The sequence below is a fragment of the Hippichthys cyanospilos genome, chromosome 7 (assembly GCF_059441005.1).
Source record: "Hippichthys cyanospilos isolate Australia breed blue-spotted pipefish chromosome 7, RoL_Hcya_1.0, whole genome shotgun sequence".
NCBI classification, from domain to species: domain Eukaryota; kingdom Metazoa; phylum Chordata; class Actinopteri; order Syngnathiformes; family Syngnathidae; genus Hippichthys; species Hippichthys cyanospilos.
This window is the reverse complement of record NC_142375.1, coordinates 19572095-19584225: the sequence shown is the minus strand read 5'-3', so window position 1 is coordinate 19584225 and position 12131 is coordinate 19572095. Positions and strand designations below refer to the sequence as shown.

Here is a 12131-nt window from a genome sequence, read left to right as displayed (position 1 = left end):
TCTCAATGTCCCATTTGCAAGCATTATGATGGGACGGCAGTGTGAAAGTCAGCATATTTTGACAACCTATGCAATATTTTAGCCTCCTCATGGATTTTTTTGTATGCTTTTCCTTTGATAACCAAAAACATCAAAATGCCAGAGTTGGCCAAAATTTTCCCCAGGGGTTAAAGAATAGTTGAACTCCAGAATATTTGAGACAGTAGAGAAACACATAAAAAGTTATCCTACATTTATTTGAATCTTCACTGCCATACATAAATACAGCTATGAAAGTAAACAAAAGTCATTGCACATTTTAAAGCATCTAAGTATTTTGTAGGGTTGATTTTTTACATTTGAAAAATCACACTAGTAACGTACTGTTTATGTAAACTTAAATATCAATGATCTTTTGTCACTTAATTGAAAAATTAACTCAATATCTGAACCTGTTTATGACAAATTGCCGCGTGAATGGCTACCGGCCACGACTTGGACTTTCAGCAAGAGCATTTCACTGTTATGACTGTCAGTAAACATCGCTGGCATAGATGAGCAAATAAATGTGATTTTTTTGAATCGAGGCGAAATACATAACATCCCACAGAAAACCTGATTATTGATTCGAAGTTATGTTACGGTTGGTCTGAATCTTTTTTGTTCTTCAGTCAGTCGGTCACAAGGAAGTGAAGAGGAAGCCAAAGATGAGGAGGAAGAGCGCGCCCACCTCTGCTCTCACACAGGTACCTGAAACAGGAAGTCACGTTTGATGTAGCTCATTGTTGATAATTAACATCCACTCGTTTGTGTTTTGTTGGGTACTCACCGGAGCTGGCAGGTTTTGAGGTCGTTGGTCTGTTAGGGATAGCTGTGCGGTTACTTGTAGGGTTTGCTGTGGGGTTTGTTGTAGGGTTCCCTGCGGGGTTTGCTGTGGGGTTAGCTGTAGGGTTCCCTGTGGGGTTTCCTGTTGGTTTTGCTGTAGGGTTCCCAGTGGAGTTTCCTGTTGGGTTCCCTGCGGGGTTTCCTGTTGGTTTTGCTGTAGGGTTCCCAGTGGAGTTTCCTGTTGGGTTCCCTGTGGGGTTTGTTGTAGGGTTCCCTGCGGGGTTTCCTGTTGGTTTTGCTGTAGGGTTCCCAGTGGAGTTTCCTGTTGGGTTCCCTGTGGGGTTTGCTGTGGGGTTTGTTGTACGGTTCCCTGCGGGGTTTGCTGTGGGGTTAGCTGTAGGGTTCCCTGTGGGGTTTCCTGTTGGTTTTGCTGTAGGGTTCCCTGTGGAGTTTCCTGTTGGGTTCCCTGCTGGGTTTCCTGTTGGTTTTGCGGTAGGGTTCCCTGTGGAGTTTCCTGTTGGGTTCCCTGTGGGGTTTGCTGTGGGGTTTGCTGTTGGGTTTCCCGTGGGGGTTTCTGTGGAGGTTGGAGGGTCAACTCGGCCTCCCTGAAGCCCCACCCCTAGTTTGTCGAGCTCAGACTGCAACTGCATCGGGATCCATCGTTGCACCAGCTCTTGGTTTTCGTACCGTTTCAAGTCCGGCAAGTGGGAGCCGAGAAGACCGTCGACCTCGCTGACTGTCAGGGCCTGGTAGGCAAAATATAAATAAATGAATGAATGAATAAAACATCAGTTAACAAGTTTGAGTTGGATGCATACGGACCATAACAACGGCTGGATCCAATGAAACGAACGTTTCCAGATTCATGTTGATGTCGGCGTTCGCCAAACTTTGAACGTAATCAAGGGGTGCGCCGCCTGCAGTTCGGGGTAGAAAAGAGAAGTTTTATGAGCGTTTTTCTTAACAACCAGGCCACAGTTTCAATATTAATTACATGTATACACATACATCATAGTCGAATGAGCAACTAACGAAGCTATTATACTGATCGAGAACTATTTTGAAAATTTGAAAAATAATTTGGAAACAGTGTTTGATTTAAAGTAGTTCAAGCCCTCTAATTTCAGCCTCTCAGCTGTAATCATTCCGATTTTTGCAGTCCTTCATGAAAACAGGCCCGTTAACTTTTGTGTTTAACATCTGCTTTTACTACGAAAACAATGACCGAAGCAGTAATTGAATCAATTTCAAAAAGTTTGTCGACTACATCAATCCCTCTTGATAGATATTTGTTAATTAATTGCTAAGATGTTTTTTTTAATCCTAAACAATACCAAATAAACACAAATATCTGGTAAATAAACAGCAATTGAGAAAAAAAAAATGAGTTTTTTACAAAAGGAGGAAAAACAAAACGATGATTGTCAATTAGTAAAATAATTGCTTTTATATATATATATATATATATATATATATATATATATATATATATGACAGCCAGATAGATAGATAGATAGATAGATAGATAGATAGATAGATAGATAGATAGATAGATAGATAGATAGATAGATAGATAGATAGATAGATAGATAGATAGATAGAAAAAAATACAAAAACAAATAGACAAATCAGAGTTTTTATACCACATCAGAATATGTGGGAAACATCACACAAGCATTAAGTGTTGAGGGCGTGTAAAGATAAGACGTGTATTTGTGTTTTGGCCTACCAAGAAAAGGCTCTATGCGCTGGTATTCGGATGCTGAGACAGCGGTGGCGCGAGCAGTTGTGCCAAAAGCTTCTAAAGCGACGGGGAAAAGAGCTTTCTTCTTCTCCAAAATACAGATGGACACATTCAAGGTGTTTGTGTTTCTGCAGGAGAAACACTCTAATGTGAATACATGTATCAAGTAGATCTAGAAAGAGATTTTTGCAATATGATAACTTTTTCGACCGTTTTGGGTTTGTTAATCAAACACTCTTCAATGTCCGACGATGTCACGCCGCACCATACCTGATAGTTTCAGCCGAAATGCTTTGTAGGACACTGGCGTCTAGGGAACACAGGTTGTCTCCTCCGATCGCATTGAGCTCCGTACTGCCGAGCGTGTTCCCGTCGTGGCTCAAATATTTGCCGATGATCTGCTTAGCCTGCACGGAGGGCCAGACGTGTCGGCGGCGAGACCAACTCCAGCGTTACCTCGACGCACGTGTCTACATACCAGGCTTGAGTTCCAGGGCCCGTCTGACGAATCCATGAGCGCGGAGAGCGTGTCCGCCAGAGTGACGACCCACAAATTGATGTCATCATCGGTGGCTTGACGGGACGCCGGTCCCAGAAGGGCCACTTGATCTTCCGGGATGCTTGAGTGGCTTGCGTACGCCTTTAAACCAATTAGGGTGCATCAGTCCATTTGCCATGCAAATAAGGAAAAGATCTAAAAGTATTTTGCTCATGAAATAAAAGCACAAGGCCAGTGCTTGAAATAAAAATCAATCTATTTATCAAAAACTAGTAATATCTGTGGTGAAAACGGTATTTGTTTTCAAGACAGTTAACCCATTCACTATTCGTCCAGTTCAAACTGATTTTGGACTTATATGGCAAGCAAGAGAAAAAATGCACGTGAGACGTCTATAGCCGTCAATGGCAGCGAATGACTTCATGTTATGCATGACCTTGTTTTCCCACAGGCGATGATTCGTCGGCTACATTGACGTTTGGTATCTATGAATTTCTAAATATTTAAAAACATTACTACATTATTATTACACAACATAATTTTTCCTTTTTTGGAAGCGGTTCGGGGGGGGGGGGCAACACCCATTTTTGTGGAGAATGTATGCAATTGGTCGACTCAGTTCCTATTAGTGCTTAGCGATTAGTAGAACAGTATAGTTTTAGGTTGCAATATCACCATTCACCACTAGATGGTAGACAACATTTAATTGTTCTTTTATTGGATTTTTTTGGCCACATACTACGACTTGAGTAGGCCGATTCATTTTTTTGTGCATTTGGAATGACATGCAGGACAAATATAGTATCCAAACAGTATTAAAATGTCTGAACCAACACCACTTCACTGTCTTCGACATGAATTCATCATTTTCTCGCTCTCCTGTAAAATTTGCGTTTTTCACCAATTGGCCCCTTCCTATTGGCCTGTGGCCATAAATGTTTGTTTTAATCTTGATCTGTACTTTGTTTGAGGTTGATAAAGTAAATCTGAAATCTGAAAAATAAATCTGGGACGGATATGAGTTAATATGGTATTTTTAACTCTGAAGTAAGACTCCTTTTAAACGCAACCTCTTATCATGTGGGTGCCACGCCCCTTTTATGATGTCACCCTAGCGCACCGATGACAGAAAGAGAATGTGCGTATTAAAAAAATAAGTAAATAAATAAAAAGTGGGCATGTGTTTAGTCTGCAGTGATAGTACAGGGGCAGTAATCAATTAGTGATGTAATAAATTGAGGACCCTGCCATTTTCTCCGATTGGGAGGGGCTGCTATTGAGAGCACAGCATTGCCTACCTCTCGCAGCTTTTCCAGAACAACGGTGAAGTAATCATCTTGGTCCACCTTCCCCATGATGGAGCCCAAGCTGTCTCTGACGACGGAGGCGTTGAGGCAGCAGTTGAACTGATTGATGTCGGAATAGTCGAAGGGGAAGCTCAGGTCGCTGATGGTCACGTGTGTGATGTATCCCACCGTGCACTCGTTTTCTACAAGATCAGAGATTCGGGGTCAGCCGGAATGGGAATGGGAGGCGCAAATTTGCAAGTAAAAAACAAAAAACAAAAAACAAAGGAACAAACCGAGAGATCGCTTGACTCTATTTCGAATGGATTTTCTAATTTCTTTCTTCAGTCTCTTCAGTCGCCTTCTGTCCATGCCGTTGACCCGGAGGACTTTCAGGAAGTCTTTCAAGAAACTCCGGATAGTTTTCTTCAAAGTAACATAAGAGTCACAACGACAGCTCAATAAAAGTTGGAAAAAACGGAGAAGAAAAATAACATGGGACGTACTTTATCAAAGTGGTTGTAGAAGTTAGACGTCATAAAAAGAGGTAAAATTCCAAGATCTTCCAACGTTGCTCTGGTCCAGTTCGATGGCAGACTAGATAGCAAAACACATTGACGCATCACACAAACATGGCAGCCAATAATTAATGTAAATTGACTGATGCCACACTATTTTTTTGTACATATACAGTAATTGTATCACAAAATATAATTCCAAAATCAGAATCATTAGTTTAAACTCCTCTCACAACATGCGTGTTAAAAAATAAATCACACACATTATGGGAAGAATGTCCTGAATTTCTGTTAACAACCCGGGCTAAAGTTAGCTTATTGCCAACATAAAAAGCTCTTAAACAATTGAGCTGTGTCATTTCAGCATCTTTTCCGTTCAAATTCATTTTCAACAACAGCTTTGCCCAAGCTGGCATTTTCTGGTATCATGATGTGGAGGAAGCTTTATAACCTGGAATAACTTCCAGCGCACAGCTTTGCATCATCAAAAGGAATAACTTTAATTTCTTGATCTGTGTTTGAGACCATATGAATTTAAAGGTGTTTTCAAACTTCTGGTACTGCATATAGGGATAAATGTAATTTTCTCCTATCTGGCTAAAATACACAAATACTAGTTTCCACATCGCCTCCGTCGTCATACCCGTATGATGTGTTGCCGCTCTCCAGGAGAGCCTCCACTGCGGTGGCTTGGGCCTCACTGAGGTCCGGACAGTTCTGCAGTTTCTCCAAAATGGATGCGTCTGCGTTGCTGATAAAGGGGCCGTCCAATGTGCAACACATATTTCCTAACACTGCTACGTCGCTCGCAGTTAAATTTTGGCTGGTGATACCCTTGGGAAGATCAGAAAGAAAATGATATTTACTGTTCATATTTGTTTGGGGGATGTGATTGAACACAAAATATCTCCAGGGAGTGAAAATGTTTTGATATCAGCTGCTATGGTCACGTATTTGTCATTTTTGTCCTTATGGTCACGTATTTGGCAATTGTCATTTGTATGTATTCATCACCTTTGTCATCTAAGGCAGACGTCCGCAACCGCCGGTCCGCGGCCTGGTACCAGTCCGTGGATCAACTGGTACCGGGCCGCATAGGCCGCACCCGAAATATTGATGTTTTGGAACTGATTTAGTTTATCCTGAATTCATTCATTTGTGCTTTGTTTAGCTTGATCTTTGTTTTTTGGCGCCGCCTCTGGCCGCTGTTGATATTACAGTGCGATTTGAGTTGAGAGCAATCGCTGTCAGTCACACACGTTTTTCTGTCTTGAAATCTGGCCCACGAATGTCTGTAAGTTGCAATTTTTTTGTAAGAATGTTGTAATTTATGACGTTATGTCCAAAATTTGTTTTTTGTTGATCCAACATCTTGTAACTGTGGATAACATACTAGCTAATGCCAGCTTAGTTCTTCAGCATGCGTTTAGCTTGTTAGCATTTACGTTTGTAGCAGATATTTCCGTTTGGTATATGTTTAGGATATGCAAAAGTTTTGCATTGATAAGAACTCATGTAATCTATGCACATTTTTGTAGACCCAAGCAAACTGAGGGCTCCCATTAGTTTGTCGTTAATGGTGAACAGGAAGTGACGAGTCCTCAGTCTTTTGTACTTGTTCTGTTGACAGTTAATATCCACGAACTCACCAGGCAGCTTCTGGCATTCTCAAAAAGAACGATGGGTATACTGCTGAGCACTGATGAGAAAACGGTGAAATCGGCATCTCCCAGCTGTTGAAAGTAAGACCTGCAACTCGCTTGTGGCACCATCGAGTAACTATGGAGGGATTACACACACGGCTCTTATATTTCCATTACAGCAAACAAAGCAACCTGATGATACGTACTTGTAATATAGCAGCATATCTGGAGGGTAAAGCTGAAAATCGGTGGCATCCGACTCTTCTACTATGTGGTTGTACATACAGGTTAGCTGTAAAAAAAAAAAAAAAAAAGATTTTTGCATTTTTGTCTATTTAAAATCTCGAGTTCCTTCAAGTACCCCCAGGGGTACCCGTACCCCCATTTGAAAACCACTGCTTTAATATAAAGAGCCATAAAATTGCTTAAACTCTTGATTACCTTAAAATAATTGACTACTTTAATACTTAATTCATTTAGTAACTTAGAAAGTTTTTTTAGCCAAAAAAAACAAACATCTCAATAAGTACCTGGGATTGAATGTCTGGCCTCTCCAAAAAAAAAAAAAAACGTTAAAATACATATTTGGGGTTGAATGAAATAACTGAAGACGTCCAACAACACCTCACCTGGGTCTCCACCAGCTTCACCTTGTTCCTTCCTCTCCTCCGGCACGCCCGGATCAGCCTCTTGACTTGCGACTTTTGGAAAGTCCTCACCGAAGTGCACGTGAAGCCGAGCAGCACCGACGACGACAAACTGCAAACCGATATTCAATTAGTAGAATTAGTAGAATTCAATTAGTAGAATAATTGCTTTTATATATATATATATACATATACATATATATATATATATATATATATATATATATATATATATATATATATATATATATATATATATATATATATATATATTCAATTAATAGAATAATTATATATATTATAAACCACACGCCAAAATAGCCAAAATAAATCTCACCTGTTGGCACCTCCCAGCATTGTCGTCGCCGATTCCACAGCGATAACATCAAAGAACAACTCAGCCTAAACCAACAATGAAACATCGTAATAAAAATGAGTCACGCTAGTAGGTAGTCCCAAAGTTTTTTTTTTTTTTTTTTTATCAGGAGAGCTCACCTGCTTGTGTCTCCATCTCTTTTTGTTAACCTTGGTGAGAACCTTCTCATTGCTGCTAAGACCCAAAAGCAGTGAACCGGGGATCTCCGTCGCCAAATCGTCTGGAATATTCTCCACGATGACATCACTAGTGCTGTTCACACTTATGATCTAGGCAGAGAAGGTGAATCCTTTTATACCGTCTAAAAAGCATTTAAAATGGCCATCAAGTAAGATCAATTTTAAGTGTGATTGTCACATATTTACCTCATTTTAAAAGCTGAGGCCAATTTGTTACAATTGGTAACAAAAAAATGCTTGTTGTTTCTTTAAATAAACTTTTTGGAGTTGACAACTTGCAAAGTTGATATTTGCGTAACAAACTTGAATTCATCATTAGCATTTCCGTGGGCCGCATAAAATGATATGGCGGGCCATGAGTTTGACACCTGTGGTTTAGCGCTATTGTTTAACTTAAAATTATAGAAGTGAGAATGTCAATTCCTTTTGTGTAATATTGCTGAAATGTTTTTTTTTTTATCACTAAACTACAAAATAAACAACAGGAATAGGTAGATAAACTAAAAAAGCTTTTGTAATACATTTTAACACCAGCTAAAATTTTATTCAATTAATCTGTGGATTAATCGATAAAATACACAAATGGAAAATATTTGATTTGTGAAAATCGATCCAAGTGTTTTTCAATTTGATAGCAAAGGTGATATCAATAGGTAATCGATACCAAAAGTGAGTTGTGAGTTTTTGCATTATTAAACTTCACAATTATGAATAATTCAGATTTTTTTTCCTTTTATTTGGGAAAAGTCTTGGTAATATAGATACACTAAACAATTTAATGACAGAACTTCGTGGAATTATTCAAGGTATAGAAAGAAGGGGGAAAATTGATGAAAATATAGTTTTTTTTGTCGAAGAAATAGAATCGGAAGCGGAATCAAAATATATTGTACCAAAAAAATAAAATAAAGCATTGACACAATAAAAATTTAGGCTGCAACATTTCCAGAATGCGGGAAACGGTTCGAACACCAAACCCCAAAACTGTGAAGCAGACCTACTAACCACTAGCATAGCGTGCTATTCTGCGGTTCAAACATACTAGAAGTGTCTTACCTGTGCAACAAAAACCTGATGGACGATCTGTGGGGCCCGTGTGAAGTGCATTAGGAATGTTGGGTCCTTGGACGCGGTGATCAGTTCGGATCCGCTGATGTTCATGAAAGTATTTGTAGGCACGCCCATGATGAGAGTACCCAGCATCAACAACGAAGAGGCGTTGTGCATCTGGTAACATATGTAGTTTAGTCAATAATAAATTCAAAGTACATCATGTAGAGAATAATAAAAAGGCCCCTAAACTCTTGAAATTAATCATTAATTGTAGCAGTTGACAATGCAGTTCACTTGTTGAGTTGGTGGTGAGTGCAGAGACCTTTTTTAGTTTTTTTTATTTGTTTGTTTTTTAGTTTTCATTTCTAGTGATCTAGACGTCATTTACAAGTCCAGAGGAGTAATATTGATTATTTTTTGGATAATTTTGGGTGTGTAAGTTTACTTAAGTTGGTTTGCGGTCATGTTAAATGCTTCCTGCGTGATGTTGTACAGCCCACTCGCTAACGCGCTAACAGCAGGCCCTAACGTCAGATGCGACGGCCCAAATTGGTACGTGTTTGTTTTTATGTGAATATGTACATGCGAATATGTAACCTGAATTTTTCATAACAAGAGGTGTTCTCAAGCAGAGGTACCACCAGACTTATATAAAATATAACATAGTAGGGAGGCTGAACAGACATGTGTCTCTTTTTGAGCACATACTTTTTTTCTTCTACAACACACAACCTTTAGTGCACCAGAGCATGTTGAGCAACCGCTGACTCTCCCTCCAGCCTTGAGAACCACCCTCAGCCACCATAATGAAACATAACACCCATTCTCCAGAATGCAAGTTTTCTTAAAGGGTCATCCTTCGCCTTTGTTTTTCATTCCGTGTGTGATTTACTTGTAAGTCCGACAAAAACTTACCTGTATCAGATCCGAGGACAGAATCAGGAAAATGGCCTTGGCTTGGCCTACATGCCAGTCCGTCACATTGCTCAGGGTTGCCAGGGCCATGTATAGGTCCATGGCGTCAATGGCTTTGATCTGGCCCACCGACATGCCGCTGCTATGTTGGCCCAGGGCTGCGATGACTGCAGCGTTAATCTCGTCACCGAAGTTACCCGCCAAAGCAGCACCCACCTGTTGGCAGACATTAAAAACGCTTAATATGAGCTTTTATCTATCTATCTATCTATCTATCTATCTATCTATCTATCTATCTAACTATCTATCTATCTATCTATCTATCTATCTATCTATCTATCTATCTATCTATCTATCTATCTATCTATCTATCTATCTATCTATCTATCTATCTATCTATCTATCTATCTATCTATCTATCTATCTATCTATCTATCTATCTATCTATCTATCTATCTATCTATCTATCTATCTATCTATCTATCTATATCTATCTATCTATCTATCTATATCTATCTGTCTATCTGTCTGTCTGTCAATGAATTTTAATAGGTTGTCATTACTGAGAATGTGACTTATGTGAAAGGTTTACCCTTAGATCATGTAAAAGATCATCAACAATGATTTCATAAGGGTGAGAAATGTAGGTCACTTTAACTCAGCCTGTTTACCTGTGGATCCAGATCAGCGCACATGGAGATCAGGTGTTTCAGAACGACCATGCTTTCAGCTGCCGATAATTGGCAGAACGCCATTCCAGGCACAAAACAGCGAAACTCCAGGGGAAGGCTGCGAAGATCAAGTCTTCGTAATTAGAAGTGATTCGTGGAATGGTGAGACAATATCCAAGAAATACGCACTATATGGGGTTAAAGTTGCTGTCCTGCTGGTATATCAACTCTGTGAGGTAGCTGGTGATGTTGACCGGAAAGACGGTTTGGTTGAATATGGCGATGTTCTGGAGGTCCACCATGAACAGCTGGAGAGCCTACAGCCAAGTCATAAGGTAGACTAGTACGTCGTAGCTCTAATAAAGCACATTATGAAGTACACTATAAAGTATTCCTGGGCGGTACCTCGGGGGATCCAAATGTGAAAAGATCTTCCAGGGTGATGAAGTCAATGAATGGTCCGATGTATTCTGCAAACCACGCTGTTGAGTTTAAATCTGGGTCGCTTGCGTTGTAACACTTTGGCTCTGACGCTATTTAAAAAAAAAAAAAAAAACATAAAATCTTTTATTTAGTAGCCCTTTAAATCCAGATTAATATTTTTCATGTTTTTTTTTTGTATGAGTCCAGAAGTTTGATTTCAGGTGGTTGATTATATTCTTTTCAAGTGTTTAGTTAAAGGAGATCTTTAAAATGCGGGTCCTAAATGAAACATGAAAATAATTGATTGAGGTACTTAAGTACTTAGGATTACCTCGAGTAATGATGTACTAAAGTAATAGTATACTTTGAGTAATAAAGTACTCAAGTGTCTTATTAATTTAGGTACTTATGGACAAAAGGAATCCTTTTTTTAATTTAAATATTAAACATATAGTCTATATGAAAATTTGAAGAAGAATTTGAATATGAAGAATTTACAGGTCCACATTTTTACTTCTTGCACCCACTTGAATTGAGGTAGGTGGTGATGATATCATAGACGTCTGGCCTCTCAAAGTTCACAGCGGAAAAGTTGAAGGTGCCAAGAACTGAGACACTGAAACAAAAACAGGACACATCTCATTAAAAGATGTTCAGTCTTGTTACGCTCTTCAGAACATTGATCTCCTAGTCAATCAGCAGGTGCTGCTGTTTTGGTTAGCAAAAGTGTTGAGGACCTACAATTTCTGAAAGGCCTGGCAGGAGGTGTCGTATGTCGTGACGTTTTCAATGAGATCCTTCGTGAGGAACTCCAAGTAGTTTCTGAGGCGTAGGTCGAACCAGGCGTTGACCTCCGATCTATTGGAGCTGCTAAGGGCCAAAGGCCAGACGCAGGGTAGTGTGGGCCTCCTTACTGACACCGGTAGTGTTTCCTGCAGTGAATATGTGAAAATAATTTAACGCTAGGTCAATGCTAACGCGCAACCCACCACTAATGTATACACACCTTCTCCAAGAATGTGGGCGTCTCGACATAGTTGTCGAAGATGGAACAAAGCTCGGCATCGTTGTCGACGATATTAGGCAGGCGGAGGTAGCTGCCAAGCTCTGATGGAGCCATGGAGTTCAGCAACTAAATCCAGAACAAACAAGATGATTGTCATGATGATATGTTCTTAACCCTTATGCATTATTTTGATCGTTTTTTGGCATTTTTTTTTCCCCCCCATGTCATTCTGGCAGTGTTTTAGCCAAGTTATAGCACATTGCTGGTAGTCTGATAACTAATTGGTCAGGGTAGTTCTTTCTGGGTGAAGTTTTCAGCTTCCTACTGTTCTTTTAATGCTTTCCTTTTGATGTGAATGCATCTGATT

At 39.7% G+C, this 12131-nt stretch overlaps 1 protein-coding gene across 1 annotated transcript in view; it reads right to left on the bottom strand.

The window, feature by feature from the left end:
• Positions 1–217: 217 nt before the first annotated feature.
• The window catches only part of LOC148421479 (uncharacterized), a 35151-nt gene continuing 23237 nt past the window's right edge, over positions 218–12131 (bottom strand). Inside the window, exons 43-65 of the mRNA XM_088418664.1 lie at positions 11765–11890; positions 11500–11690; positions 11286–11374; positions 10741–10868; positions 10525–10652; positions 10336–10453; positions 9665–9880; positions 8753–8923; positions 7637–7786; positions 7479–7543; positions 7124–7253; positions 6701–6786; positions 6501–6630; positions 5495–5685; positions 4840–4930; positions 4630–4759; positions 4346–4536; positions 3027–3188; positions 2819–2955; positions 2534–2676; positions 1627–1721; positions 809–1550; positions 218–729 (exon numbers count right to left, since the gene is read on the bottom strand). Coding sequence (XP_088274790.1) covers positions 659–729; positions 809–1550; positions 1627–1721; positions 2534–2676; positions 2819–2955; positions 3027–3188; positions 4346–4536; positions 4630–4759; positions 4840–4930; positions 5495–5685; positions 6501–6630; positions 6701–6786; positions 7124–7253; positions 7479–7543; positions 7637–7786; positions 8753–8923; positions 9665–9880; positions 10336–10453; positions 10525–10652; positions 10741–10868; positions 11286–11374; positions 11500–11690; positions 11765–11890 — 3681 coding nt within the window. The 3' untranslated portion in view covers positions 218–658. The remainder of the gene's footprint in view (positions 730–808; positions 1551–1626; positions 1722–2533; positions 2677–2818; positions 2956–3026; positions 3189–4345; positions 4537–4629; positions 4760–4839; positions 4931–5494; positions 5686–6500; positions 6631–6700; positions 6787–7123; positions 7254–7478; positions 7544–7636; positions 7787–8752; positions 8924–9664; positions 9881–10335; positions 10454–10524; positions 10653–10740; positions 10869–11285; positions 11375–11499; positions 11691–11764; positions 11891–12131) is intronic.